The sequence below is a fragment of the Mytilus trossulus genome, chromosome 10 (genome assembly GCF_036588685.1).
Source record: "Mytilus trossulus isolate FHL-02 chromosome 10, PNRI_Mtr1.1.1.hap1, whole genome shotgun sequence".
Classification (NCBI taxonomy): Eukaryota; Metazoa; Mollusca; class Bivalvia; order Mytilida; family Mytilidae; genus Mytilus; species Mytilus trossulus.
In genome coordinates, this window is record NC_086382.1 from 14,213,440 (window position 1) to 14,241,266 (window position 27,827).

The window sequence follows — 27,827 nt, forward strand, 5'->3', positions numbered from 1 at the left end:
CAACCATGAGAGAATAATTACAAGTATAACGGTAATCATCCTTATCACACACATCTTGAAATGCTGTCCGTCGGTGAAAAGCTCATTAGACCTTATGAAATTATGTTTGTACTGTTTGTCAATATGCCGAATCTAAATAAAGTTTTACTTACTTACTTTTTATGTAGTGAAATTATTGAGAGATTAATAGTGTCCGTATTAAGACTATTTAAGGTTAAGGATATATGTATCCGTATTTTACTTAAAAATGCTATAATAATCAAACAGATTATAAATGTTTTCCTGGTGTCTAAATAAGAAATCCAATTTATATTTAGAAAAGTTCATTGTGACCAGATGCTTTACACAAAATGTAAGTACATTCGAACGCTCAAGTTTTTTTAGTATACTTCTTTTTCCAAAAACAAATTGATAAAACCAGTACGATCTACCTTCGGAAGATAGGTTCAGTTTTGAAAACAATTAAGATATCCTATATACATAATTCCCTTTTGTTCAGTATACAAATTGGAAGACGTGGTATGATTGCCAATGAAGCACTGAATTATTAACAAGATATCAAATGACCTAAATGTAGTATCTATATACATAGCGTTTATACAATATGAATTTAGGTCACCGCACAGCCTTCAACAATGAGCAAAACCCGTACCATATATATAGAACACTATTAAATGATCCTACATGATAAAACGAGAAACAGTTCAGAAAACCAACAAAATGTACAGACACCTGTTTATTTTTGAAGACTTCTACGAGTATATGGATTTGTTATTTTAGTCGTTGGGTTGCTGTTTCAGTGCTATATATCCAGGATTTTCGTTGTACATTATTGACATTACTTTGACAGCATGACATCATCACCACTGCTTATTGTCCTGATAATTCTAGTCGTTGAGTTGCTGTTTCACTGATATATATCTAGTTATACATAATTGACTTATTACTTTGACAGCATGACATCATTACTGCTTATTGTCCTGATAATTCTAGTCAACGGATTACAAAGCAATGAATTTGAGCTCAATAACGAAGACGATGTAACTAAGCCAGAAAGTAGCTTGAACATCGACCAGAACTCTGATTCAACAGACATAATCATCAAACTTCAACCAGATGGCACTGAAGAAGATATCCAGGATATTCTATCTAGATATCCTAAGTTCAAACTGTCAAAACAGGTAAGGCCAAATGACTATGTGTTATTTAGAAGCTAAGATTGGATTTATATTAAAAAAAAGTAGTTAATTTTCACGGGTTGAATCTCTTCAACTTCGTCTACCGCATTCAAATGTCAACTTGGTCGGATTTGCTGATTTTTGATATATATGTAAACTGTATATTATGTATAATGTTTTAAGCCATTGGCCCATATGTGCGTAAAGTGCTTTTCAATAAAGATTAATTATTATTTACATCATTATTAACATCAACAGTAACAAAAGAAATTTTCATTTGACTTTATTAATTGAAAAATTCTTAGCTAAACATCAGACAAATTTAAAAAAAAAATAATGGCTCGAGTTTCCGTTTTATCGCTTTTTATACTACTCTGTTTTAGACGGAACGAATTATGATATACCATTGTCTGACCATCTGTCTGTCGTTTTAAATCTCTGATTTCGTTACGGTACATAATACCAGATTCAAGCTAGTGAACAATAAGCCAGCGAACAATACGGAATATCAAGCCAGCGAACAATAAGCAAGCGAACAATAATAAATACGCGCCAAACTGATCATGCCTAAAAACCGAAGACTTGCATTAACCTTAAACTTTCTTTGAAATCTATCAATCAACACTCATTTTCAGGAGAAAGACGAAATGCTATTTATTCTCTTACATACAAACTTGAATAGTTATTTATTTATTTAGAACAATTTTTTGACAGCCGGGCATCTCTTAAATGATTTTAAAAGTTCCCTTGAGCTAATCGCTTCTCTCTTAAGTGTTATTTTATTAAAGAGGGGTTTGTAGTCTCTATAATAATAAAACAATTAATATACATAGTTCATACTTTATACAATTAAATTATCAAGCTTAATATATTTGTTTAAAAATAAAATAAAATAAAACAGATTGGTCAAGGAACGTCAAATGCCAATCTAATTAAAATTAAATATCTCACTCGCTCATTTTTTAATGCTTGGTCGCTGCGTGGGAGCAAGCATTAAAAAATGAGCGAGTGAGAGATTTAATTTTAATTAGATTGGTCAAATACAGCATTTTGTTGTCATATGATTTATCAAGTTAAAGTAAAAGATTATAACTACACGCAGCTTTCTTACTATTAACTGCTTTTTTAATTTTGTATTCAAATTTATGTCAAGAAAACCGGTAAATCTTTTAAATTGTTTTCGATAGGAATAGGTATTTTTGTACTGGTGACACACAAATAGAACGAGCTATGGATTGATTTAAAGCTTTTGGTTAATTGTAAGACTTAGGTTGCCTGGACCTACAGACCCAGGTGGGTAAGGTCACGGAAATTGAAGTCCAAAGTTGGGATAGGGTGACCCGAACACCTCCCGACTTTAGTTCATAAAAAAGTCCATACGGCAAAGCCTTTGTCTACACTAGGTACAATTGATAGGCAGTTATCTAAGTTTGAAAAGATACGAAATTGTTTTAATTGAAGCATACAGTTGGGATAGAGTGAAACAACCACCTCCAAAAATTAATTCATTATAAAAGTCCCTACCGCAAAGTTAATGTCCACACAATAAACACATGATAGGTTATAGCCTTATGTTGTCTGGAACCAGGTGGGTAGAATTACGGATTTTTTTTTATTGAAATCCAAACGTCAATTCATACAATGTAAAAATAATCCCTACGACAAAGCTATTGTCCACACTAGGAACAAATGATAGGCAATTGCCTAAGGTTGCCTGGACCCAAAGAACTAGGTGGGTAAAGTTACGATTTTTTTTTAGGTCCAAAGTTTGGGTAGGGTGACCCAAACATCCCCCTTCTTTAACTCATAAAAATTCCCAACGGCACAGCTTTTAATCAAATCAGGTACAAATGATAGGCAACTGGTTAAGGTGACCTGGACCAACAAACTCAGGTGGATAAAGTGACGGAATATTTTTGATTGAGGTTCAAAGTTAAAATAGGGTGACCCTACCATCCCCATTCTATAATTTATCAAAAATTCCCTCGGGAAAATTGTATACGCACGTTTACGGGACGTATTATGGTATACCATTGACCGTCTGTCCGTTTGTCGTCAACATGTCGGACATTAAATCAATAACACTTAACCAATATGCATGAAACTTTGGCGAATTGTTTATATCATTTGACGCGAGCTCCCTTTCGTTTGGGTTTTTTTGAATTTCAGGTTTAACGTTTCAGAGATTTTGGGTTTTATTCATTCAAAACGGGGGAATTTTTCAGTTTTCCGACAATCACTCAAGAACTCTTTCACTAATTTGCAAGAAATTTTGTTGAATTGTTTATATCTATTGACACAAGCTCCCTTTCGATTTTTATAAAGGAGTAGGTTCAGTAAGACCACGTTTTGGCCCCAAAATATAGCAGTATTACAAACTTTTTAAAATGTAAACTTTGAGGTATTTATTGGAAACTAGAATGCTTCTGCTACATAAATCTGAGCAGTTTTTGACCAAACAATGTACATATATCGTGTACTAGCATCATTAAGTCATGCTAATTTACTGAAATCTTCACAATTTTAGCATTTTATTCAAATTTTAGACGGTTTCCGTCTTAAATGAAAGTGGCCGCAATTGTGTTCATTCTTTATATTGAAATGTAAGTTGTATTTGATGATAATACATAACATATATAAAGGTTGAGGATGAACACGGATGCGGCCACTTTCATTTTTGACAAAAAACATCTGAAAAGAGACGTTTCTTGGCATATTTAATAGATTTTTCATATTTAAGCTAGAATTTTGAGCATTTAAAATGAGTAAATCAGTTAAAATCTTTCCCATAAACTTCATTGAATCAACTGAAATTGTCAGATGAACTTGAAATTCGAGGCTAAAATCGGCTTGTACCGGACCTACTCCTTTTAGATTTAATGTTTCTGAGTTCTGGGGTTTTATTCAATAAAACAGGGGCCACTTCCAAGATTTTGGACAATAACTCAAAAATGCGTTCAGCAGTTCTCATGAAACTTTTGACACACAACTCACAATTGTACATGATCTGCTGTAAGATGGTAACAACTGTCAGCACAATCAGTTGTTGAAGAAGCATCCATTCGATGTAAGTATTTAAGGGGAGATTAAAGATTTTTTTTGTCCAGAAGCCAAATATCGAAAAGCACAAATCAACCAAACAAATGCCCGTGCTACTAGCGCTATAACGTTAGGTGGTTTTGTAAAAAAAAATTAAAAATCATTGACAAAATATGCTGTCTACTGATGAATCCTGAGTTTAAATGATCATTCACTTATTTAAATAAAATTACTGATAGTGTAAGCAAGTATATTTTTTTAAATCCTTTTGTCCGTCAGTCCTGATCATATCTTAAAGACTGTTTATTAGTTTGTAGGAGTTTTGGACATATGTATTGGTATTTGACATAATTCGTATATTATTGTTACTTAGAACAATAATAAGTATTCTTAGAAACAATTGCGAAAATCTTTTACTAACGATAACATGAAGATCCTTAAAAAGTAAACAATGTTAAGTAGACAAACCTAAATAAAGTTAACACCTCAAAGGAACATAAATAGAACTATACAAATACTACATGCTTGTCTACAAGCAAAAAATTCAAACATCTGGTAACATATAACTAATTTTGTCAACAGCAATTATTACTGCGTATAAAATAGATGGTACATACTTCGCAAATTGAAACATTAAAGCAAAAAGGAGACACGGAGACATAAAGGTGACAAATACGTCGGAAAGTTTAAAACGCATTTATTTACAATAATGGTGCCTGCAGAAACTGTCGAAGAGATGATTTCAACTTTATAATTTAAATCCCATGGTTAGATAGCTTCATTGTAAGAAACAACCCTTTTTAAAGGAAATTGAGATAAGACCTAGAATATCGTTTCATCGGGAAATACAAATTCAGAATGTTGGTGCAGGTGCTGTATGGGTTTTACTAAATATGTCATTTAATTAGATGAGTGAGGATATAAAAGGATATTTAATCTCTCCAAATAAGTCGTTACCAAGTTGTCAGGAACCTATAACAAATATAATCCTTTAGAAGTTAAAAAATAATATTTTTCAATGACATACACCCCAAATAAATCTAAATATTGTTAAAGAGTCATACTACTCCATCGTACCTGATACAGCTAAACATTCGTACATCTAACAAAAGTTCAATGTTATTCACAGCAAATTACATATACAACCATTATACGTTTCGGGAATAGGGTTTTCTCCATCTGCAACAAACACATCGAACGGTGTTCAAGCAACTGTGTTATTCACACAGTACTCCTTAAGTCTGAATCAGATAGGAAAAAAATCGCCATGAAAGTGTTCGTATATACAGTAATGAAAACATGAGAAAGTAGGCCAAAATTTTCATAATTATGGAATGCAAATGTAAAGAATATAAACGTCGAAAATATGACCAAAAAAAATTGCACAAAAACAATTTATTTCCACGGATATCGTGTTTGTTAACTGTGAATGTTTGAAACTTATCATATATACAATAAAACACGTAAAGGACTATGTATATTAAAACTATCATCTTTGATCAAGTACCTTACTTAGCCAAATACTTGCCAAAGTATGAACTTTTTACGTGTGTACATAACAAAACACTAAGACCACTACACATATAAGTACCAGTCGGGACTCAAATGACAAATTATTGCCTCCATTGTAAGCTTTATTTGGCTTTTTAACTATTTTGATCTGAGCGTCACTGATGAGTCTTATGTAGACGAAACGCGCGTCTGGCGTATAAAATTATTATCCTGGTACTTTTGATTACTATTTGAAAACTTCATTTTTTCAATGTTTGTCCCATTTTAACAAAAACGCTGTCAGTTGTTTTTTTATTAACGAGAAAACTTATTTGTATATATGCAAAATAAAACAATTGAACTAAAAACAAAAATTCATTCGATTTTATGTAGATTCATGGTATACCGCCATCTTGGATTGTACTATCACAGTACACAATCAGTCTAGTTATTTGGCCAAATCTGCAAATTTGAAGACATATATGCAATTTTATTGGTTAAACTGTTTATATATATGAAGAAAACTTGCTAATTTATTGCATTATCCCAAATATTTAAACAAATCCCAAACATTTGTGTTTTATAATCAATTTGTTCAACAAATACATTTAAGATTTCTTTTTACTCTCACACTACTCTCGTACTTCAGACTACTCTTACACTCTTACTCTTACTGTTTTACTCTCACCCCTAATCTCACTCCCACTCCATCGTTAAACTCACACTTTCACTCTTCCACTCCACCGTTACTCTCACTCTTTCACTCTCTAACTCTCACTCCCACTCCTAACACTAACACTCTTACACTCCCACTCTTACACTCTTACTCTCAATTCCACTCTTACTCTCACACACTCACTCTTACATGTACACTCCCACTCTCACTTCCACTCTTACTCTCACTACCACTCTTACTCTCACTTCCACTCTTACTCTCACACACTTACTCTTACACTCCCACTCTCGATCCCACTATCTCACTCCCACACTTACTCTCACTCCCACTCTCACACTTACTCTCACTCGTACTCCCACTCCCACACTTACTCTCACTCCCACTATCACACTTACTCTCACTCCCACTCTCACACTTACACATACTCTCACTCACACTCTCACACTTCTAACATACACTCAAACTCCCACTTTTATTCTTACTCCCACTCTAACATTTCCACTCTTAATCTCACTCTTACTCTCACTCCCACTCTCTCAATCTTACTCTCACTCCCTTACTCTTACACTCTTACACTCTCTCACTCTCTTAATCTCTTTCTACTCTCACACTACTGTCTTACTCGCACACTACTGTCGTACTCCCACACTACTCTCTTACTCTCACACGACTCTCGTACACTCACACTACTCTCACACTCTCTAACTGTCACACTCTCAGAGAAATGAAGAATGGTTGAGAGAAAAAGACAGATTAAGATAAAAAGAAAAAGAGAGAGAAAGATAGATATAGAGAGTGTGAGCTATAGACAGTGAGAGATTATAATAGAGATTGCTGAAAGGAAGATCAATTATAGTAAAGAAATAGAATGAACCAGTAGAAAGATAGGGTAAGATCCGTTCCAAAGTAAATTAGAACAAGTAGAAAGATAGGGTAAGATCCGTTCCAAAGTAAATTAGAACAAGTAGAAAGATAGGGTAAGATCCGTTCCAAAGTAAATTAGAACAAGTAGAAAGATAGGGTAAGATCCGTTCCAAAGTAAATTAGAACAAGTAGAAAGATAGGGTAAGATTCGTTCCAAAGTAAATTAGAACCAGTAGAAAGATAGGGTAAGATTCGTTCCAAAGTAAATTAGAACCAGTAGAAAGATAGGGTAAGATCCGTTCCAAAGTAAATTAGAACCAGTAGAAAGATAGGGTAAGATTCGTTCCAAAGTAAATTAGAACAAGTAGAAAGATAGGGTAAGATCCGTTCCAAAGTAAATTAGAACAAGTAGAAAGATAGGGTAAGATCCGTTCCAAAGTAAATTCTTTAAGGCCATTTCAAACCCATAAGAAAATACACCTTATACAGGTGCACGGCTAAAGCAGTATTGTGTTCTCCTCCGTCCACACTGTACTTTTTGACAGTCCATTGGAGAGAACACCACTGCCTACCAGAACTTTGGTAAGGTTGGCGCACGTACCTTCAGTTCCCTTCATTAGGTAAGAGCGCACCCAACAAATTGAAATGAATCAAGAAGTTGTGGTATCTCTTGTTTCTTATTCTTGCAATTTATCTTTTGAGAAGGAACTAGTTGATTTGTTAATATCATTTGAATATACATAGTTCTTCCAAAATGACAAAATATCAATTTATTTCTTCCAAAATGTTAAATGCTTAATGCACATTTAACTACTACCTTAGTTCTTCCATCACGAAAAACAAAGTATTAATGATATAAAGTTAAAGGAAATATTAACAAAATAAATAAAGTAAAAGGACTATCCTTTGCAAAGAATTCATATGAAATAAAAATGTATCAAATTTTATTGTTATATTTCAAGAAGGTAATTGAACGCCTAAAGTGGTTGAAAAGGGAAACAAACCATGAGATGATCATTCGTTGAAATAACAATCTTTACAAACATATAAATGATAGCTTTTGTTACTCGATACTCACTTTTTATAACTCGATACTCACTTTTATAACTCGATACTCACTTTTCGCTACTCGATACTCACTTTTCGCTACTCGATACTCACTTTTTATAACTCGATACTCACTTTTTATAACTCGATACTCACTTTTATAACTCGATACTCACTTTTTATAACTCGATACTCACTTTTTATAACTCGATACTCACTTTTATAACTCGATACTCACTTTTTATAACTCGATACTCACTTTTTATAACTCGATACTCACTTTTTGCTACTCGATACTTGCTACTCAACTAAAAGTAAATCTCTCTATTTTATCACTCTATTGAATTTATAAGTTTAATAGAGTAAAACAGTTTTATATTTCAAATATTGCAAAATAATCGAAATGAACACATTCAAGGCGGGTAACTTCAGCTGTTTCTTATATAGTTACCACAAATAATAAATGTGTTTCCCTTCTATTCAGTAAAGTCATTGAATAATTGACAAAAATAAACGAACTACAACTCATTCTTACCTATCTATACAGTGGCGGATCCAGCCATTTTAAAAGGGGGTCCCAACCCAGAGTAAAAGGGGGTTCCAACTATATGCTCCCATTCAAATGCATTGATCGTCCAAAAAAAGGGTGTTCCAACCCTAGACCCCCCCTCCCCCAGATCCGGCACTGCTATATAAAAAGGAAGATATGTTATGATTGCCGATGAGAAAACTATCAGCAAAAGTGCAAACGAAGTAAATGTTATTAAATACTTAATTATATTTCTGGTCAAAGAGATTAATTAGATCTTTAGGCTCTGTCGGTTTGTGTTGATCGACTATCTGTGTCATATGTAGCGTTGCCAGTTTGTCATCGATGAGTTTGAGTTTTAAAAAGCAACTGCAATAACCACATAAAGTGCCCCGAAAGTGTTCGTGTATACAGTAATGAAAACATGAGATAAGAAGTCCGATATTTATTTGATTAGGGTTGCAAATGTATAGAATATAAACGAAGTAAAATCTTGAAAAGAAAAAGTTGCCAAAACAAATGATTTCATCGCAATTAACATCGGGATGTGTATTAAAGAATTGAATGCTTCTTTTAGTAACTTCATTGGGGTGTAAAAGCGAAGTACATTTCGTATGAAGCGCGAAAGCGCCTCATTCTAAAAATGTGCGCACGGTCAACGCTTTTACAACCCTATGAGGTTAAAAAAAAAAGAGCAAATTTTGAAATACTTGTAGTACACTTTTTAGCTAGGGTCATGAAAACACGATTTTTATAGTCACGATTTAATTTGCCTTTGCACTTTATGGTGGGACCTCGTTTCATCCTGAATGATAAATTTTATTAGTGTAATGAAGTTGATTAAGGCATAACGCGATATTGCAGTTAACCAATCAGATAACGTATATTAATAATGAAACATACATCTAGTGTAGTATATAACGACTATTTTAATATGACGTGCTTCATTCGCTTTATGAATAAACCCATGCTCTAAATCCAATAAAATGTGTTTGCACATGCGTATATTGACTACTACAGAATAATGAGTTCTATCAAATTGACATGCATTTAATATATTTGATTATCTTTAACATTTCAAAACTCTTAAGTAGTGCACATGTTGTTACTGTACTAAATCATTTATTATGAGTGTTACGTGTTGCACTTCGAAATTGACATATTTGACATAGATACGACAACTGTCATGCTGGCTGTTCAAAGCCCCTCCCTCTGAAAAATCACATTACCAGTCGTTGGCTGGTTAACAAACAAACAAAAAATGGCCACTGTTCTGTATGAGCCATGTGCGTTGGCATCGGGTTTGTAAATACAGATGTATAAAGGATTTATCAGTATATTTTTAAAGGGCATGCATTTGTTGTCAAATTCATGTCCACCGATTCGTCTCAAATTCGTGTCACCGATTTGACTCAAATTCGCATAATGGATTTATAACATACTAAAACGTATATTCAAATTACAATAAGTCTGCATGAATAAAGTCGATAGTATGAAAAAGTCTTTTGGCAATTGACATCTTATTAGAGTCCTTTTCCATTAAAAGATAATTTCTGCAATTTATTGGTAATTTTTGTAAATCTTTTTAAAATTTTAGTTGTATTACTATGTCGAATTAAACCAAACTTGGCCTTAATCCTCATTTAGGTACATGTATCATTATGATTTTACATGATTTCCAAACCCCAGAATATACAGTTGAGCGAAACAGACTCTTGAGAGCCTCTGGTAATACAATATACATGTTGAATATTACAGTTTAAATTTCTCGGAGATACATACTATAAGTTGTCATTGGATGAGTCCAAGATTCCAAAGCAGTTAGTAGATGGTACAGTAGGACTGAATGAGGATGACAATGATATACTGCGCATGACAAATGAAACGAAGGTACACACATTATACTTGGTTTGTATTGGTACTTTTAATCTAACGAACTGGTCTCTATTTTAAAACCGGGACTGCTTAAAATCATGAAATTGGGAATTTGAAATAAATAGAGTGTCTTTGCCTAACCATAATAATGACTTCTTTCTTTTTTTCCTTCAAAACTATTTTCACTAGTGTTCGTTAAAATTATGCGTATAATCAAGTCTGCATGTAACAACGACAGGGTAGACAGATTAACATTGCGTGCATAATGTTATCAATTGCAGTCGTATGAACAGAACATGATACGTAGAAAATCGCATTCTCGTGACCTTAAACAATAAGACATAATGTTTACAGACAATTGCATAAGCTGATATAACGAGACATGGTTTAAAGACAATCGCATTAGCTGATAGAACGAGAAATGGTTTAAAGACAATCGCATTAGCTGATAGAACGAGAAATGGTTTAAAGACAATCGCATAAGCTGATATAACGAGACATGGTTTAAAGACAATCGCATTAGCTGATAGAACGAGACATGGTTTAAAGACAATCGCATTAGCTGATAGAACGAGACATGGTTTAAAGACAATCGCATTAGCTGATAGAACGAGAAATGGTTTAAAGACAATCGCATTAGCTGATAGAACGAGAAATGGTTTAAAGACAATCGCATTAGCTGATAGAACGAGAAATGGTTTAAAGACAATCGCATAAGCTGATATAACGAGACATGGTTTAAAGACAATCGCATTAGCTGATAGAACGAGAAATGGTTTAAAGACAATCGCATTAGCTGATAGAACGAGAAATGGTTTAAAGACAATCGCATAAGCTGATATAACGAGACATGGTTTAAAGACAATCGCATTAGCTGATAGAACGAGAAATGGTGCATAGGCAATCAGTCATATAAAATTATAGACAGGTTTATGCGTAAACAAACGCAGTGTCATAATCTGATAGAACGAAACATAGTGCTAGAAAATGCAGTCTCATGAATAGACAAAACGTAGCATTATACGTGCATGTGGTTTCATGGACCGACAGGCAGGGATATGGTGCAGAAAACAATTGTAGTCTCATGAACAGACAACACGTAATATTATAGTTACGTGGTTTCATGGACTGACAGACATGGATATGGTGCATAAACAATTACAGTCTAATGCATTGACAGAAAAATGACATTATACGTAGTTTCATGGACTGACAGGCAGGGACATAGTACATAAACAATATCAGCCTCATGAACCGACAAAACCTGTCATTATACGTAGTTTCATGCACTGACAGGCACAAAATGAGACATGGCGTATAGATAATTTTAGCCTCAATGAAAGAAAAAAACTATCAATGGATAGATGATTGAAGTCTAACGCACTGACGGAAAGTGACATTGTGCATAAGCAAACAAAGTCTAAGGAACTGACAAAATGATATAATTAAGTCTCAAAGTGCGTAGACACTCGTATTTGCATGACCTGGCATATTTGGACATGGTTCGCAGACTAAATATATTCTTAAAGTTGCGTATTTTTTAATATGTTGCCAATTTCATTCAGAGTTGGCTCAAAACTGAAAGTTAGTCTTTTTAGTTTAAAAAAGGAAACACAAAAGACTGTATGACATAAACAAAGTCCATTTCCAACAGGTCTCAAACAGGTCGATAGATCATATTACAACAAGTCGAGAAAGTATAACAACAGGCCAATTTATCAAAACAGATTGATATATTACAACAGGTCTTTGTATAATTTCCAACAGGCCGATATATTACAACAGGTCGATTTATCACAACAGGTCGATTTAACACAACAGTTCGATTTAACACAACAGTTCGATTTAACACAGCAGGTCGATATATTCCAACAGGTCAGTTTGTTCCAACAGACTGATATTTAACAACAGGTTGATTGATCATACCATATATGTAGTCTGTTCGTGTGATAAAGATGATTCTTTAAAACCATTTTTTGTGTTGCATTTCAGGTCGAGTTTCTAGAGATAGACAAGAAAGAATTGAACATGCCGTATGCTGAAACAGCAACTACAGACCCTGAGTTGACTGATCTGTGGCATCTAGTACGTAATTATTGTAAGAAGAGGTTGTCATAATTCTTATATTTAAGTCATTTCGTGCTTTAAATACATGTATAGAGTACAATGCTTTGTATTTTATTAGAATTATTTAATGATAAGAATAAAAAAATAATAATAATAATATCTCCTTACGATTTTCAATCATGGATGTACGTCACATAATATTTTGTTTATTTTACAGAACGGTGTAATGAAATACCCCCACAACATCGAAGAGGCTTGGGCCTTAGGTTACACAGGAAAAGGTATAACCGTTGGGGTTATAGATACGTTGATGCAAACAAACCATACCGATTTGACAAATATGGTGAGTTAGTTCGTTACCAAGCATCAATTATATTTCTCTAAAGGCACACACCGAGCTGACTAATATTGTGAGTTAGTTCGTTACTAAGCAACAATTATATTTCTCTTAAGATATATATCCATCTGTCTAATATGGTGAGTAAGTTCGTCACCAAGCAACAGTAAAATGTGTCGAAGATACATAACTATCTTTCAAATATGGTGAATTAGTTTGTTACCAAGCAACAGTTAGATTTCTCTTAAGGTATATGCCAATCTGACTGGGGATAGGCAGACGTTCTCAATTTTATTTCTTATCAACTTAGAAATGAGAAAGCATCAAAAGAAACAACTTAGCTTGAAGTTCGGATATTGTATTTTATTGTTTTTAAAATATTGTTATTGTAAACACTGAACTGAGTGTGCCCATCATGTATCCTGATTTGGATTTTATCTTATCTTTTCTGATCCTTTTTTATCTTAATTTATTTGATCTTATCTTAATCCGTTACTTATCGTATCTATTATTATCTTATTTTATCTTATCTTAGCTTCTTATATCTAGTCTTGTCTTATCTTTTATATTATCCTATCATATGTTATCTCACCTCGTCTTATATTGTGTCTTTTCGTATCGTATCTGATAGTATCTTATTACATCTTATTGTTACTTATCGTATCTTTTTGTTATTTGTCGTATCTTATCTTTACTTATTGTATCTTATCGTTACTCATCGTATTGTATCGTTACTTATCGTATATTATCGTTACTTTTCGTATCTAATCGCATCTTACGTTATATTTTATTGTCTCTTGTCTTGTCGTAATTGTTTCTAATTTTTTTTAAAACATTTTGAAATAATTTTTGTAGGATGAATCAAGTTCATATGATTATTATAACGATGACGATGACCCTAACCCTACGGATTCAGCTATGTTGTAAGATTATAAGCACATATAAGACATGTCGTAGAGAGAAATCAGTTAAACCATAAAAAACAAGCCTTGTTTTAAACAATACTTAACAGTACCTCTCAGGGTTAGGTTCAAAGGGAGTTACTGCTGAAAGGATATAAAGGACAACTAATAATCAATTTACAGAAAGACATAAGAATGAAATAAGAAAATAATGATGACTTTTATCTGGACCCTCTTTTAGCGGAAAAGTAAAAAAAAAAGGGGGGTGATAGTAATGCGAATCTAAGAAAAAGAAACATGAGTAACTCAAGACTGGCAAGTCCATAGGTAATACGACAAGGAAAGACAACTCAATGGGTAATACGACTAGGAAAGACAACTCCATAGGTAATACGACAAGGAAAGACAACTCCATGGGTAATACGACAGTGCCAGTCAACTCTGGGTAAAACGACAGCTTATAGAAAGTAAAAAACAAATATCTAGTATAATAAATTAAATGACACAGAGCTGAGTGTGATAATCCAGATTGTTAACCTTCAAAAACACATTGTCAATCTTGGCTTTGACTCCAGTTGACAAGTTTTCCGGGGTTTATCTGTTTATTCCCCCTCTCATTTATGTGCTATGTAATGGCGATCTACGGATAAACATCAAGAAAAAAAAATAAGGAGACGATGTTTGATTGCGATTGGGACAGCTATCCGTCAAAGTTCAAATGAAGCAGTCTAGGCAAATATTGGCAACCATACGTTCTTCAACAATGAGAAAATCCATACCGTATATTGACTATAAAAGGCCCCGACATGAAAAAAAATGAAGCAAATAAATTGAGAAAACTAACAGCTCAATTACAAAACAATTCACGAAAAACAAATATGACAACCATGCAGGAACCAACGACAACCACTGAACTGCAGGCTCCTGAATTGGGACATACATATAAATAATGTGACTTTATTAATCTTTTTAAAACCAAATTTGAACCAATATAGTCATGTAGGATAAGCTAGGAGTTTCATGCGTACACACGTGTTATGTGGAGTTGGTTATGAAGATTCACAAATTCGGGTTGCAATACAGAGTAAATAAACAAATACACTTTTTAAAAGTGGTAATTTCTAATTCGATTAGATAAGGTAAAAGATTAAAGTTTGACAATCATAGCTCAACTGACAAACCCCTAATAAAAAAAGAAAAAGAAAAACACATAGAAAAGTAAAGATTGAACAGGATGTCTGAAGCCTCGGCACTGCGATGCTGCACCTCATTATACTAGTTGTTCATGTTATTAAATAATACAAATTCGAAGCTTCATAAAATTCTAACTCTAGTTTGGTGACGCATGACTAAATTATGTTGTGTATTCTTTCAGTCACGGAACATCGGTTGCGGGTGTTATAGGTGCAACAAAGGGGAATGACTTTTGTGCTGTTGGTGTTGCATATAATGCTACACTTATAGGTAAGCATACCTGAGATTAATTTAAACTATCATCTATCTAAATTACTTTTCGTAATAGTTACTTAGTTAGATTGAAATACATTCGCCATGAAAGTCATGTATAATTTGTCATTGAAAGTTGAACGCCTAGCCATCATTGTGGCGTGCATTTTAAATCTATTAGATTTTAGAAGTTCGTTTGTAATTGCAACTGATTAAAAAAAAACTAACCGCTCATGCATTAATTACACAAGCTTATACAGGGGTTATCGTTCTTGACATCACACTTATATATATAGTAGTTTGGGATTTTGCAATTATCTCAACTTTTATATGCAGGCTCTTTAATTTTTAGTACTTTATGTCATAACACTCAGTTTCTTTTTTATTTACTAATGCTTTTGTCCAAAATATAAAAAATATAAAATATATAAAAGGAAAACATTGTTTATTTCATGCACCATTGCACGCTCAAATTGTTTTTGTTGTCAATTTCGAAAAAAAAACAAGTCACCAACTTTGTCCCTCAAGAACTGTACTGGCGCACAATTTGTTATGTGCTTTTTCAGCTTCGCACACATCACTTAAATTATAATTCGAAACCTTAACCAAGCAACATATCTTTATTAAACAGGTTTTCACTTATCACGATTTATATCATATTATAACAAGTGTGGACACATAGCAGTGTGGATAATATGTTTGAATGTTTGACAGTGTTTTCTGACAAAACAAGTTCTCTGGTAGTATATTATAACTAGGAAATAAGGGCTATGGAGATGCCTTTTTTATTGATTTTATTAGTTTTCAAATTTACATACTTCATATATTTTTCAGCTATTGGACTACTAGGCTTGAATAGCGGTAATCGTTTATCAGAGTCGCAACAAGCCCAGGCATTATCTCATATGTCCGATACAATTGATATTTACTGCAATAGCTACGGCCCAACTGGAGCATATAGTTACACAAGACTAGGTTCATTACGCCAAACAGCCTATGAAAACAATGCAAAATTTGTAAGTTAATTCATATCTTATATGTTTGATACAGGGGTGGATCTAGAAACTTTCATAAATAGAGGTCCACTGACTGGCTAAGAGGGGACCCGCTCCATTAATGCTTCAGTGATTCCCTATATAATCAACCACATTTTTCCAACACAAAGGGTGGGGCGGGCCCCCTGAAAAAACCTCTAAATCCGCCTGTCTGATACAATTGACATTTGCTACATATTAATTTCAGGGACTAATTTTCGGCTCTCCCGTTATTTTATTTTCGAGAATGGTCTTGAGAAACTATGATAGACAGACGGAAGCGGACGGTAAATGGCTGGCCCGTGTTAAGAGAGAGCAATTACTTTTGCACGTAAAAGACACCCTTGTTGATTACGAAAAAGAGCAGGCGAATGCCGCTACAAAGCAGCTCTCGCACCCGCAAAGTGGAAAGGAATTGTTATAAATTGTAATAACTTGTTTCCAAATTCATTATAAAAGATATGTTTGAACTTAATTAAGGTAAATTAAATGCATAATACTGATTACACGCGTTTGAAATAACACTTAACATCAGAATAAAGAAGAGACTGCTTAGAAGGACCAAAGCAGACTAAAATTTGTTATTTTTGTTATTATCGTCTTCTAGAATGGTCAAGTGGGAAGTGTAAAATTTTAAAACGGAAAATAAAACTGTTTTGCTTTCATGATCGATGGTGTTGATTTTTACATCGATACATATAAGACATGATTAGTACAAACAAAACACAACACATACTATTAAAGAGTAAGCACCACGAGCCTAATAAAAAAAAACCCGGTGTAAACTCAATTCCTACTGAACTAGTGATACAGAGAGGACAATTGAAGAACTAACGTAGAAATTCAATTTCAAAATTATTAAAATAAAAGCTAGTTTGTTTTATATTCCATTCGAGTGTGGACGATCATTCAAAAATATCGAAACTGGTGATCCGTGTGATAACATCATACACCTTTATCGTTCTATGATAACATCATACACCTTTATCGTTCTATGATAACATCATACACCTTTATCGTTCTATGATAACATCATACACCTTTATCGTTCTATGATAACATCATACACCTGTATCGTTCTATGATAACATCATACACCTTTATCGTTCTATGATAAACACAATATGATTTATTTTCTTTTCTAATTCCAGGGCAGACATGAACAAGGTACATATATGTTATTTTTTCTAATTCTAGGGCAGACAAGGGAAAGGTAATATATATGTTATTTTTTCTAATTCTAGGGCAGACAAGGGAAAGGTAATATATATGTTATTTTTTCTAATTCTAGGGCAGACAAGGGAAAGGTAATATATATGTTTTTGCACCCGGAAATGGTGGCTCCATTGCAACACCCAATACCAAGTCCCATCATAACACGATTTATACTATAGGTATACAAAGCGTTGGATACGACTATGTTGCTAGGTATGGAGAAATAGGATCCTCGATAATGGCCAGTGCTTATGGAGGAAGCGTTTTTGACAGAGAAATGGTAAATATAAAGGCAGTACTAGTTTTCTGTGCAAAACATTGTTCCATTTGGTATTTTTCAATAGAAATAATATAAACTTTGCAATGCTACGCGTACGGTAGTCGATTTTGTATTTCTACATAGTCAGGAATAGGGTTAATTTTGCCATATCATAAACGCTTAATCTTAAAAAGAATCAAAAGTGGCGATATAAAAAAAAGAAAGGTTATGATCATGAGCTATTTGAACGAAATGAAAAAAAAGATACCAAATTCACCAAAAGCAGCTTTGCATGAGGCAGTAACAATTTTAGTTTCTAAATAGCTCTATATTTGTCAAAAGGTAACTTATAAAGAAGTATAATTATAAAACATGTCATTTATGGCATGGTATTGGTTGCAAAAATTCGATATTTTTCATTTAAATGCAATATTTCATATTTAATTGGTATACTTCTTTATTTAAATGCAATATTTTTTTCATTTGAATGGTATATTTTTTCATTTAGATGCAATATTTTTTATTTAAATGGTATATTTTTTCATTTATATGCAATATTTTTTTCATTTATATGCAATATTTTTTCATTTATATGCAATATTTTTTCATTTATATGCAATATTTTTTCATTTATATGCAATATTTTTTATTCATATGGTATAATTTTTCATTCAAATGGTATAGTTTTTCATTCAAATGGTATAATTTTCATTCAAATGCAATATTTTTTATTCAATTGGTATAAAAAATCATTTGCATGCAATATTTTTTATTCAATTGGTAAAATAAAGTTTTTTTTATTTATATGCAATAATTGCATTATGGGAAATTCTTTGACGTCTTAAGGTAAAATGCAACAACGTTTGTGATTGGTCGATAATTGTTTGGATTTCTCCCCTTTCTTTATTAACATGGGCAAGGATTTGTACAAATCCTTCACATGGGTGATCAATAATTTAAGAAACGCTTCAGAATATCGCCGCTCTAACTTAATCTGGCGTTCGTGTGTGTCCTGCACTGGCTGTTTTATTAAAAAGTTGAATCCGAACTTGTAATTATATTCCAAAATTTCGATGGTCACAACGTTCGGGCCACTTTTAAAAACTTCCATTGTATATAGATATATATGCAAGTATTCATTTTTTTTAAATAGATTAGACTTTAAATGTGGTTTTACACTAGTAAGTTTTTGGGTCCTTTATAGCTTTCTGTTCGATTTGAGCCAAGGCTCCGTGTTGAAGACCGTACTTTGATCTACAATGGTTTACAAACTTTACAAATTTTGAATTGGACGATCAGTTGTCTCACCGGCACTCATACCACATCTTATATCTATATACAACGTAAACTAGACGTTTCTCAGACTGTTTTCTTTTTTTGAAATCCTTTGCCGCGCGTTGTGTACTGTTTGATAACTCAATCTGGAAGAACAAGCTTTATTTCAGTTCAAGTTGTTATTAGCTTTGAGCAAATTTCCAGTAATTGCAAATATTCTTATGTCGGTGCTTTTTCTATTGTCTTTAAATTAGTTTTGTGTGTGTGTTTCTCGTTTCGATCTTCGAGTTAATCTTATTGCAACTGATTGTACAGGTTGCTATTTTACTGTACTGTTACACCACTGTCCCAGATTCGGGATGGTTTGAGTGCTCACAAACATGTTGTTAAAATTGAGAAAGGAAATGGGGATGTCTCATAGCGACAACAACCCGACCATAGAGCAGACAACAGCGGAAGGCCACCAATGGGTCTTCAATGTAGCGAGAAACTCTCGCACCCGTAGGTGTCATTCAGCTGGCCCCTTACAAAATATGTTACTAGTACAGTGATAATGGACGTCATACTTAACTCAGAATTATACACAAGAAACTAAATTGACAAGAGTGCACACGCTGAAATGTCTCGCCTTCTTTACTAATCATAGATATTATGTTGATAGACATAAATATAAAGCTTAATTACAACTGTCACATAAACTCAACATTAACCAGGAAAACGAAATATTGATCAATGAACCATAAAAATGAGGTCAAGGTCAGATGAACCATGCCAGGCAGACATGTACAGCTAACAATTCATCAGTACAACAAATGTAAAATTGAGAATGGAAATGGGGAATGTGTCAAAGAGACAACAACTCGACCATAGAAAAAACAACAGCAGAAGGTCACCAACAGGTCTTCAATGTAGCGAGAAATTCCCGCACCCGGAGGCGTCCTTCAGCTGGCCCCTAAACAAATATATACTAGTTCAGTGATAATGAACGCCATACTAATTTCCAAATTGTACACAAGAAACTAAAATTAAAATAATACAAGACTAGCAAAGGCCAAAGGCTCCTGATTTGGGACAGGCGCAAAAATGTGGCGGGGTTAAACATGTTTATTAGATCTCAACCCTCCCCTATACCTCTAGCCAAAGTAGAAAAGTAAATGCATAACACTACGTACATTTAAAATTCAATTCAAGAGAAGTCCAAGTCTGATGTCAGAAGATGTAACCAAATAAAAAAAACAAAATGACAATAATACATAAATAACAACAGACTACTAGCAGTTAACTGACATGCCAGCTCCAGACTTCAATTAAAATAGTTAACTTATTGCTTATAAATTAAGAAAAACAGACCAAAACACAAACACTTAACACTTAGCAATGGACCGTGAAAATGAGGTCAAGGTCAAATAAAACCTGCGTAACAGACATATAGATCATAAAATATGTCCATACACCAAATATGGTTGACCTAATGCATAAAGTATTAGAAAAATAAACCAAAACTCAAAAACATAACTTTGACCACTAAACCATGAAAATGAGATTAAGGTCAGATGACACCTATCAGCTAGACATTTACACCTTACAATCATTCCATACACACATATAGTAGACCTATTGCATAAAGTATAAGAAAAACAGACCAAAACACAAAAACTTAACTATACCACTGAACCATGAAAATAAGGTTAAGGTCAGATGACACCTGCCAGTTGGACATGCACATTTTAGAGTCCTTATTCCATACACTGAATATACTAGAACTATTGCTTATAGTATTGAAGGCCTTACGATTGTCTATAATTGCTTACATCCACTTCATATTTGAACTCAGGTGGATAGTTGCTTTACTTGCAATCACATTCCATCTCTTCGTTTTTATACATTATATACCTGACTTCTAAACTCGTGTTTTCATGAAAAAGCATGAAATATTTGTCACTGGGTGTTAAAATTAGCAACAAACAATCAATCAATTTAAACTTGTGCTGAATAAGAGCCAATTTATATTTATTTATTTGTTCGGTTGGGGGACAGAAGTATTTCATATATGAATATGGTTGCCTGGTAAGAGCTGAAATATAGGTATGATTAGCGACAGATTGAAATGAATAATAATGGCCTCCCTTCCCTTCCCCATCCTTCATATATAAATTTAAACTGACCACCACGGAATAGCCCAATAGCGTTGAAAGTAGCGTTAAACACTAATCAATCAAAAACCCTTCCCTAGAATATCAAATAATTGTCCCTTAACAGTTATTGTCCGTGTAGTTCTTATATTTATCCAGTTTATCGTCCTACTGTCGTACCATAAAAAACGTTTAGATAACAGCTCACATTCTAATATATCTGCATTCATAAATTTATTAATTACATTTAGACTAAACGACGCCATGCCTTGTTATGTGTCTCTGCCGTCTTAATAACATATAAAAAAAGAAGAGGTAAAAAAGAGCCAAAAGATCTTTCAAATGCAAAAAAAAACAGAAATAGACCTCTTCTGGCTCACTTCCGAAAAAAAAAAAAAAAGACCCATTATTATGTTTTTAAAAACGCCTTGCCCCTAACTTTTTTCCAAAAAAAAAAAATGGCATTATCAAATAAATGAACAAAAAATAGATAACAAAATAAAAAAATGATAAAATATACAGAATAAGTTGATTTTTGGTTGCCTTATGTCCAGTGGCAAATATGGCACGCATATTTAGGACAAATATAATAGAGATCACAGGATAATGAATAGAGTGAAATGTAAAAACTATGAAATATAGAATTATAGAAACGATCTTTGATCTGAAACTCTCCCTTCTCACACACACATCACCATTACTGCCAATACTCGCATATATACATCTCTATACAAATATCTAAATTTGTTTTGAAACATGCTCTGCATGCATACTTATTTAAGCAATGACATATAGTAAATATTATTGAACTACTGAGGGGCTTAAAAAAAATCTATTTCTTGGATTCGGAGATGAGAACAGTAAAAAAAGCTCAGCAACGAATCCTAAATGTTAAATGATTTGCGGCATAATACACGAAAACGCATATTATAGATAGTATTAAATAAAAAGTTCACGCCTCAAACAGTGAAGTTCTATGTCATAGGACTATTGCTGTAACTTGGGTTAGTCTGAACTAGTTCCAATTTATCCTGAATTGTCTTTATTAAAGAACTAGTTCCAGAGTATAACAGCTTATGTCTCTTCTTGTCACGAGGTCTCTGGTTCTGCTGTTGCAAACAGGTGATTTTTTTTCTTCATGTAGCAAAAAAAGAGTGGCTTATTTCAAATAATTATAACGTCCTGGAAGGCTTTCAATCTTTTTTTCATGTTTGCCCTTCTGCAACGTCTCTGAGGATCAAGAAAGTTAAAAAATCAATGGCGGATCCAGGGGAAATGGGGGAGTGTTCCGGGGGTTGGAATCCCTCTTTTTTTGGACGATCAATGTATTTACATGGGAGCATATAGTTGGAACCCCCCTCCTTTTTATTCTGGGTTGGGACTCCCCCCTTTTTTTAAATGGCTGGATCCGCCACTGAAAATAATATACATGTAGCACAAAAGAACGTCATGATAACATGTATCTGGACTAAGAGGGGGAAGGGTGTCTAGCTATGTATATATTTTTTTTATTTCAATGTGTAGACTAATGCACGCAGGCCTGCATCTGTTTCTATCCATGAACAAGTTGTGTGTCAAATTAATAATTATAACTTGTCACTCGCATTTTTTACTCTACCTGGCCATTATTGGCATTAATTGCCAGTGCACGAACTCGCACGAACGCCAGATTTAGTAAGAGGGGCGATATTGTGAAGCGCTTTTTAGTTATTGGTCACCCATGTTTAGAAAGAAAGAGGAGAATCCAAACAATTATCGACCTATCACAAACGTTGTTTCAAATTTGACCTTAAGACGCCAAAGAATTTCCCATAATGTAATTATTGCATATGATAAATAAAAAACCTATTATATCAATTGAAACGAAAATATTGCATGCAAATGATTTTTTATACCAATTGAATAAAACATATTGCATTTGAATGAAAATTATACGATTTGAATGAAAAATTATACGATTTGAATGAAAAATTATACCATATGAATGAAAAATTATACGATTTGAATGGAAAATTATACCATATGAATGAAAAATTATACGATTTGAATGAAAAATTATACCATATGAATGAAAAATTATACGATTTGAATGAAAAATTATACCATTTGAATAAAAAAATATTGCATATAAATGAAAATATATTGCATATAAATGAAAAAATATACCATTTCAATGAAAAAATATACCATTTGAATAAACAATATTGCATCTAAATGGAAAAACATACCATTCAAATGAAAAAATATTGCATTTAAATGAAAAAATTAAATGAAAAAATATACCAAATAAATATAAGATATTGCATTTAAATGAAAAATATAGAATTTTTGCAACCAATACCATGCCATAGTCATTGCCTATAAAGAAAGGATGAAATATAACAAAGGGACATTTTAACTCAATAGTCTAAAACAAGATAACAATGTCATTGCAAAAACCGAAAACGATCATAAGACAAACAACAGTAAACAAAACACAACATAGAAAACTGAACACTGAGCTACATGAACCGTACCATAAATCGAGGTTTATATCAAATGAATGAATCTACTTATTTAATCTAATTTGGAAAGGTGGCACACACTACAGAACATATTTTTTTAAACGAGGAAAAACCGTTAACTACAAAATGATAACCTCTGTTCAAAACTCATAAAGCATCTCTTATACTCAAACTAAAATATGATGTTTAGTTTAAATATATTTATCTATAGTGGATTGGGAAACAAGTTATTGCAACTAATATTATTTTTTTTCTCACTTTGCGGGTGTGAGTGCTGCCTTGTAGCGATATTAGCCTGCTCTTTTTCGAAATGAACAAGGGTGTCTATAACGTGCAAGAGATATGGCTCTCTCTTAAGGAGGCTCGCGGGTATAAGATTTTCAGAAAAAAATTAAACATTTATTTTCATTACAAATTTTATAAATTACCTTGAGTAGTTGTTACTTTATCATATGGCACAAAAATCATTCATAAAAATCAATTCGTGTTGGCCCAACCTGACTTTCAAATGTAGATAATATTGAAAAAGCTCGAAATTATCTCCCTTTGGTGCAAAAATACTATTTTTTGGCATTAAAATTGAAATATTTTTTTTTACTCATCGGTGACCTGTATTTGTTATTGTTGTTTTCAAATAAGCTATAATAAAATACATAAACTAAATAATTGTAAAATTTAAGCGATTTCTGTAATTAGGTTCTTTTTTTATTTCGATATTACCTCTTTTTTCCCCTATTAGTTCAACAGAAAAAAAGTGCATTTACAAAAATGTATGTTTCTTTCGAAGGCAGATTGTGAGCGTAAATGATCGGTGACCCCTCTTTTTTATTTCATTTTTCTATTAGGTTTAAGATAAAGTTCATTTATAGAAAAAAAATAGCGAAATCTTATATTAAATAAAAGCCCCCTTAACACGGGTCAGCCATTTATCGTTCCCTTCCGACGGATTATCGTCGTTTCCTCAAGACCATACTCACAAATGGTGTCAAGAGAGAGCAAAAAATACAGGCCCTGCAGTTTTCATTCCAGAACAGGAATTGAACCAGAAATATGATGTAATGTATGCAAACAGAATGAGACTGATGAAGGGACGGTTCATCTTCTCCTGCATTACAGTCCATCAAAACTTAAACTCAGTCAGATATTTCACGAGAAGGAATATGTTAAAGATAATAGGAATATCTTAAAGCTGATGAATTTACCGATCTCATGATCATACACGCCGAACCATTGAAAAGACATACTAGTAATTAAAATTAATTTTTAACGAGATGTATTTTAACTTTTACAGACTTCAACTACTGTTAACTCGGGGTGTAGAGGTCGTTTAAGAGGCACTTCTTTTTCCGCTCCAATTGCAGTAGGAATTATCGCACTGGCATTAGAGGCAAAGTAAGTTTCAGTAAAGACAATTTTAAGAATGTAACAATGGCAGGGATCGCTCGATTTTGTTGTTAAAATTTCGACTTTTTTTTTTCTTTTAATTGTTTCGTCTTCCAGAAAAAGGGAGATATAATCCTTGCACCTTGTCAATCGTCTCACCGCTGAGATTACATTTTTTTGGGGACGGGTTGAACAAAACCAATTCCTACTGTAAGAATGAGGGTGCTTCTTGAAAAGGGGGAAACTTCATTATGAGATTAACTTATCATACATTTTTCTTCCACAAAATCTGATACTTCCTAGATAGTTATCAAAGGTACCAGGATTATAATTTACTACGCAAGACGCGCGTTTCGTCTACATAAGACTCATCAGTGACGCTCATATCAAAATATTTATAAAGCCAAACAATTACAAAGTTGAAGAGCATTGAGGATCCAAAATTCCAAAAAGTTGTGCCAAATACGGCTAAGGAAATCTTTGCCTGGAATAAGAAAATCCTTAGTTTTTCGAAATGTTTTAACTTTTTAACAGGAAATTTATAAAAAATGACCACATTATTGATATTCATGTCAACACCGAAGAACGAGATCAACAAATATGTATTCTAGTTCATTGATAGAGGACGTCATGCTAAACTCCGAATTATACACAAGAAACTAAAATTAAAAATCATACAAGACTAACAAAGGCCAGAGGCTCCTGACTTTGGACAGGCGCAAACATGCGGCGGGGTTAAACATGTTTTTTGAGGCCCCAACCCTCTCCCTATATCTCTAGCCAATGTAGAAAAAATGAACGCACGACAATACGGACAGTATATCTCAGTTTAAGAGACGTACGAGTCCGATGTCAGAAGAGGTAACAAAAGAAAATAAACAAAATGACAATAATACATAAATTATTAAATACTACAAGCAGTTATTCAAATGCCAGCTCAATTAAACTGATTGAAAAATTATGACTGCATCATGAATATCAGGCAGAATTCCCGTTAGGGGTTTAGTATCATACCATCATAAAATACATGCGAAGAACATAACCCATGCAACTACTGGTTTTACAATAAATGTGTTTAATTCCGATGCAAAGACCCTATAAGTGAATCAATATTAATGCCTGCTTCATTAAATCTTCCACTTTCTAGCAATGATTGATTGATTGATTGATGGTTCGTTGCTTTACGCTGCATTAGCACAACAAGGCTATTTCGCAGCGAGAGGTAATTCGAATATTTTTTTTACTTTCTAGCAATGAACTTACCTGGAGAGATGTTCAGCATTTAATAGTTAGAACTTCCAAACCATACGGATTCAAGGATACCTATGATATTGAGAACAAATGGCAACGTAATGGAGCAGGCTTAAGTGGTTTGTAGTTCTTATAATGTCTTCTTATTTTCTTTTTGTAGTAATTGCATTTACTGCATGCATTACCTTTTTATGTCATGTTATGTTTACTCAAATGTAGTAGGATAATACGTCAAATGTAATGGTAAAATCATTAATATGTAATGAAATAATTAATCAAGATGTGACTGCCATTCAAGTGAGAGGTTTAGATAGCTATAAAACCATTTACTACATAAGAAAATGCCTGTACCAAGTCAGGAATATGACAGTTGTTATCCATTCGTTTGATGTGTTTGAGCTTTTGATTTTGCAATTTGATTAGGGACTTTCCGTTTTGAAATTCCTCGCAGTTCGGTATTTTTGTGATTTTTTTTTTTGTGTTCACTATTTTATCGTAAAATTATTATTGTTGATTACTGGTAAGCTCACTGTTTTGTCGAAAAGAAATCGCAATGTCAAAGTAATATCCCTTTTATGCAACATCATGTGCGTTATATGTGTAGTAGAATATTTTACTTATACAGTATACTAATAACGGTTATTTTGATTGACTAAGTTCTGTTGTTTTCTCTCAAACTGAATTAGGTCTGAAGAACTTGTTAGTAAGTTTGATAGTTGGTAAAAAGTGTTTGATAGTTTAAAATAATTCTCACGAGTAAACTATAATGCGAAAATCGAATATAATATTCCACAATAAACGATATCTGCTGAATTACGGATTCCTGAATTAGGATAGACACATATAGAATGCGTTTAACGAAGTATATATGTTTTTCTCTGGAACGAAACCATTCCCCCAACCTGATACATTGATGTGTCAACGCCTACACCAAGTCAGGAATATCAACGTCAACGCCTACACCAAGTCAGGATTGATGTGTGAACGCCTACACCAAGTCAGGAATATCGCAGTTGTACCATTCCCCCAACCTGATACATTGATGTGTCAACGCCTTCACCAAGTCAGGAATATCGCAATTGTTTTCACTTGTTTCATTGATCGATAGCGTTTGATTTGGTCAGGTTTTTATTGACTGCCCTTGTTTTTGTGTTGCAAGGATTACATCAATAATAGGTGCATTTTAAATTGTATTAATATTTTTAATTAGTTCATGACAAAATGGGATTCGGTTTAATGAATGCTGAGGCTATGGTAAAGCAGGCAATAAAGTGGAAAACTGTTCCAGAACAACTGACTTGGAAATCACAAACATGTAAGTAA

General features: G+C 33.2%; 1 protein-coding gene across 1 annotated transcript; it reads left to right on the forward strand.

The window, feature by feature from the left end:
* Positions 1–257: 257 nt before the first annotated feature.
* Positions 258–27,827, forward strand: LOC134687717 (furin-like protease kpc-1). The gene is made up of 12 exons (XM_063548175.1): positions 258–352; positions 956–1,181; positions 10,583–10,714; positions 12,692–12,784; positions 12,984–13,109; positions 13,959–14,026; positions 15,381–15,469; positions 16,286–16,467; positions 17,777–17,980; positions 25,162–25,262; positions 26,505–26,623; positions 27,715–27,827. Exons 2-12 carry the CDS (start codon positions 957–959, stop codon positions 27,825–27,827), a joined length of 1,452 nt encoding a protein of 483 aa, XP_063404245.1. The 5' UTR covers positions 258–352; position 956.